The 4,625-nt window shown below is 52.0% G+C and overlaps 1 protein-coding gene across 1 annotated transcript; it reads right to left on the reverse strand.

Moving 5' to 3' along the window:
* Positions 1 to 32: 32 nt before the first annotated feature.
* LOC128980626 (rab11 family-interacting protein 1-like) lies at positions 33 to 4,221 on the reverse strand (the record flags this gene model as incomplete). The annotated part of the gene is made up of 4 exons (XM_054399085.1): positions 4,217 to 4,221; positions 3,448 to 3,890; positions 2,224 to 3,013; positions 33 to 1,344 (listed from the first exon to the last, which is right to left on the reverse strand). Coding segments are annotated over exons 1-4 (2,550 nt in total), but the record flags the coding sequence as incomplete, so codon positions are not given.
* Positions 4,222 to 4,625: the final 404 nt, after the last annotated feature.

The raw sequence follows: 4,625 nt of genomic DNA on the forward strand, positions 1-4,625 counted from the left end.
GCCTGAGAGCCTGGAAGGCTCTTCAGAGTGACAGACAGGCGTGGGGCTGGCTTTGGAGGGACAAGCACCTCCCTGCCAGCCCTCCTGACAGCAGCATCCTGAGGGGACAGTGCCCAGGATCCCCGGGTTGGCCTGGCAGGTGCTGCTGGGTCATCTTCCTCAAGTGGAGCTGCTCTGGGGGCACATTCTCCTCCTCTCTTTTCACCAAAGGTCTCCTGCTTCTCTTCCAGCCTGCTCTCAGGGGAAGGCAGCTGTTCAGCACCAGTCCCTGGTGAGAGGCTGCTGCTGCCCTTGGAGAGAGAGCCAAAGTGTTCACCATCCTCCATGCAGGGGCCAGCATTTACCCTAGCCTGGAGAGCAGCCTCACAGTTCTGGATGGGACCTACCCTGTCACTGGAGAGCTTTGATGATGGGTAGCATCCTGCTTCTAGTCCTGGAGCAAACCCTGCTCCCTCTCCTCTCACATCTGAACCCTTAAGTAACCTTCCACTGAAATCCAAGTCCTGTTTTTCACCTTCCTGTCCACCTGAAGTAACTTCCTCTGACCCATCCAGGAGAAAGGACACAGATTTCCTGTTGCCTAGCCTGCATGCAGTCTCAATCTGCTTCTCTGGAGCCAGAGCAGGGCTGTCAGGAGGAGTGCTCAGAGGGTTTGGTGCAGCTCTGACATCCCCACCAGTTAAAGCCACATCTGCACTGCTCCCTGCAGCTCTGTGAGCAGAGTGCTGCAGCTCTGCAGGGTGCTCTGGGGAACAGCTTTCATCACCAGCAAGACAGAGACGGGGAGAACTAGCACCAGCTTTGGAACCTGGCCCACCTGCTTCCCACCCAAGCTTGGACAGGAAGGGATTATTGTCATTGAAGTGCCACTCAGAGGGGACAGAAGGTGCAGGTGGGTGAGAGAGGCCTGGGGAAGCCAGCAGGTTGCAGCTCTCTGGTCCCTGGCTCCGTGAGCTCTGTCCCCACTCAGAAGCAAAAGGATTATTTGTGCTACCAGAGACCTGCCCAGGAGGAGGTGCTTTGGGAACAGGGGGTGCAAGATGAGGAGCTGAAGGGAAATGAGCAACTGCTTCAGGATGCAGGGCTGAGGGTGCCCTGCCCCACTCTGGGCTGAAAGGGTTTGTGCCACTGAAAAGCTCTGCAGCAAAAGGAGGAGGAGAGGTCAGAGAGGCAGCAGCCCCAGGAATGTTCTCAGGGCCTGGCCCTTGGCCTTTCTGCCCTGCTTTGGGAACAAAAGGATTGTTGTCACTCCTGAGAGAGTGTCCAGAAAGAAAAGCAGGAAGGGATTCAGGTGCAAGAGTAGGAAGTGTGGCTTTGGTTTCCTCCTCTGCAGGCAGGCCCAGTCTGCAAAAAGGGACAAAAAACTTTGCATGTCACTTGTGACTGCAACAGGAGGCAGCAACAGACAAGCTCTAGCACCAGGCTCCACCAGCTCCTGCCAGCTGGGGATGAATTAAGGCTTGCAAGAGACCTCAGGAGCCTTTCTGGCAGGCTTTACATGCTTCAAGGTTGCCTTTACAGAGCACTGCACCTGTGTCAGAACACTTGGAGCTTGCACAGGTCACTGAGGTGGCTGCCTTTAAGCACTGTCACCTTCTGCACCCCAAGCCACTTTATTAGTATCATGATGCAAGATGTTTAAGCAGGAGGAAGCAGTGGAAATAAGGAGTTAGAGGCAGACATGAAAGGCAGCCTAAGATTATTAGTAGGACACACCCATTATATATATATATATAAAAACATAAATCCTCTTGCTTTATATATATCTGAAGGACAAAAGGAGCAGAGTATCCAAAAAAGCCTGCTGTACAAATTCACCCCAGCTCTCCTTCACCTCCCTCTCAACAGTGCCAAAAGCAGAAGGGCTCCAAAACTGACCACAGCCAAATACAGAAGTAAGTAAGAGATGTTAGAACTGCTACCTCACCCCCTGGCTTCAGACAGAAGTTAGTTTGTGCAGGAGATCCAGCAAGGAAAAAAACCAAAACCCACCCTGGCAGCACCTGCACTCAGAGAGCCACTGCTCCAGTGCCACTTCTCAGGGACACCTCTCTGCCCATCTCTTTTTCATGCCAAGGGAGAACTCAGAGCTATTATTTGTTATCAAAGCACCTTAGACCCACACAGGATGCCAAGCCAGGAAGCTGCTTGGCAAGGAGGAAGCAGCCCAGTTAAAACCTGCCACCAGCACTGCTCAGCACCAGCTGTGCCACCACCACTGACCTGGGCTTGACAGCTTTGGTCTTTGCAGGTGCAGCCTTCTCAGGCCTCCTTTCTTCCTCCAAAGGGTTGAGTGGCTGCTTGCTTGCACAGACATCCTCTGTGTGCTGACTGCCTTCTGGAGGACTCCCTCTGCTTCCATCTGCTGCAGGTTCAAGCTGTTTGGCCTCTTGTTCACTCTTCTCTTCTGGAATTTTGTTTGTCTCACCCTGCAAGGTGCTGTCAGGGATATTCTCAGCATCACTGCTCTTGACTGCATCCTTCTTCCCAGTGACCAGAGAGAGCAAGGCAGACTTCTTGGGCTCTGGTTTTTTGGTCTCTTTAACGACCTCAACAGTAGGAGGAAGGCTGGGTTCCAGGTGTTCTTCACTGGTAAGCAATTTGTATGATGGCAAGGTCATGGATTTAAAGGTCTCCAAGGATGCAGACCCAGAGAAAGCATGACTAGGAGATGTTCTTCCTGCCTCCTCAGGTGTTTTAGCAGATCTGGAGGACAGGTTCTCTTCTGAAGCAAAGAGCTGCTTCCTCCTGAAGTTGCGAGGAGAGGGGGAAGAGGCTGGAGTGTTGTCCTTTGTCCTGCTCTCTTCCATATAAACATGGCTGCCATTGATGCACAGACTGGACCTGGAAACTGGATCAGTTTTGGACTTCAGGCCACTGAACAGAGAGAGCCCTTCTTTCTTGCTGTGGTTAGTGGTCACTGGGTTTAGGTGCCTGTCCAAAGTGGCTGTTTTACGAGATTTAAATACAGGGGAAGGGGAGGACTTCCCTTCCAGGACGTTTCCAAAGGCTTCTGAAAAAACAAACAAACAAACAAAAAAAACCAAACAGGGAGAAATTCAACAACATCCTTTCCTCTGAGGTTGTCTCCTCAGTGCTTCACAGTCATTAACTGCAGCAACAGAAACATCACAAACATGACTACACCAACCCCTCTCCAAGCTTCAGGGTCTCCTCCCGCTGCCAGCTCTCAGCAGAGCAGATCACAGATGCCACTTGGTGACCTAAAACCACCACAGCCCACATCAGGAAGCTGCACCACCACTGTGTGCAGACACTGCTTGCACAGCTTCTCTACTACCCCAAGGCTGTGAGTGCCTGATGTGTGGAAGCCACCACCACAGACAGAAGTGACTTCCTCCAGATCCACTCACTAAGAAGAACCTAAGCAGTGGAAGCAAAGCCTTGCAGAAAGACTTCTGTGCTTCACCAAGCGCCAGCACTCACTCTCTGAGGCAGGAGAGGTCTCAGACTCCTCATCGTCCCACTGCGACTGGAAGTCACTGGGCCGCAGCAGAACCCTGTGGGTGACAGGCTGCTGGGTGGGCAGGACTGACATGGACTGGGAGAGGGAGTTCTTCTGCAGGCCAGGCTTGGAAAAGAGGCTTTTGAACTTGGATTTCTTCTTTTCCTTCTCGGCTGCCTCCTCGTCGCTGTCGCCGGAGGAGTGAGCGCTGCTGGGGACGATGGCCGAGGCCGTGTCGGAGAAGCCACTGCTCCTCTTCCCCTTCAGCTTGTCCTTCAGCTTGCCAAAGGCAGAGCGAGGCTTGTCCTTGGCAGACAGATCAAACATGCTGGCAGTCATGTTGCTCCTCATGAACTGGATGTCCACTTCGATCTCCCCTCGCTCCTTCTCCTTCTTGCCTGGCTTGGAGCGGAGCTTGTACCACCTGCAGGGACAAGGAGGCTGAGGTTACAAACCAGCTCTTGGGGAGGTACTGGAGGGGAGGTGATTTAGAGCAGGCTCCCCAGAGGGGCTGTGGAGTCTCCTTCTCTGGAGACTTTCCAGACCCATCTGGATGTGTTCCTGTGGGACCTGTGCTGGATTCTTTGTTCCTGCTCTGGCAGGGGGGTTGGACTGGATGATTTTCAGAGGTCCCTTCCAACCCCTAGCACCCTGTGACCCTGTGAACCACAGAGGGTTATTTGGAAAGCCAAATAAACCTAGAGTGTAAAAACCAAACAAAGAAAAAAAAGCCTTTAGTCTTATGACTACGTCATGGTCATAGGACCTCAGGTGCCACAGAAAACATTTCTGATTGTAAACAGAAAGAATTTGTTTCAAAAGCCAGACCAGGAAGGGTTAAAAACAAGGAGGGGGAAAAACAGAAATACAGCACAGAAAAAAAAAAAAAAAAAAAAAGAGGACCCAGAAAAAAGAAGCACAACAGAGAATTCCCCTGTTTCAGCTCCCTTCTGTGCTTTTATCTGGCTTCCTGAAATTCACAGAGGACTTTGAAGTGGGTGTGAAAGAAGCAGCCTCAGAGCTGACACTGGTTCCAGAGCCTATTCACAGTCCCACGCCCTCATACCATTCATTCCAGCTCCTTTCAGGCCCCTATCTTAATGCTTCTTAAGCCAAGGAACCTCTAATCAACCCTCTGAGAGCTAAGCCAAGCCTCACC

The sequence above is a fragment of the Indicator indicator genome, unplaced genomic scaffold, assembly GCF_027791375.1.
Source record: "Indicator indicator isolate 239-I01 unplaced genomic scaffold, UM_Iind_1.1 iindUn_scaffold_649, whole genome shotgun sequence".
Classification (NCBI taxonomy): Eukaryota; Metazoa; Chordata; class Aves; order Piciformes; family Indicatoridae; genus Indicator; species Indicator indicator.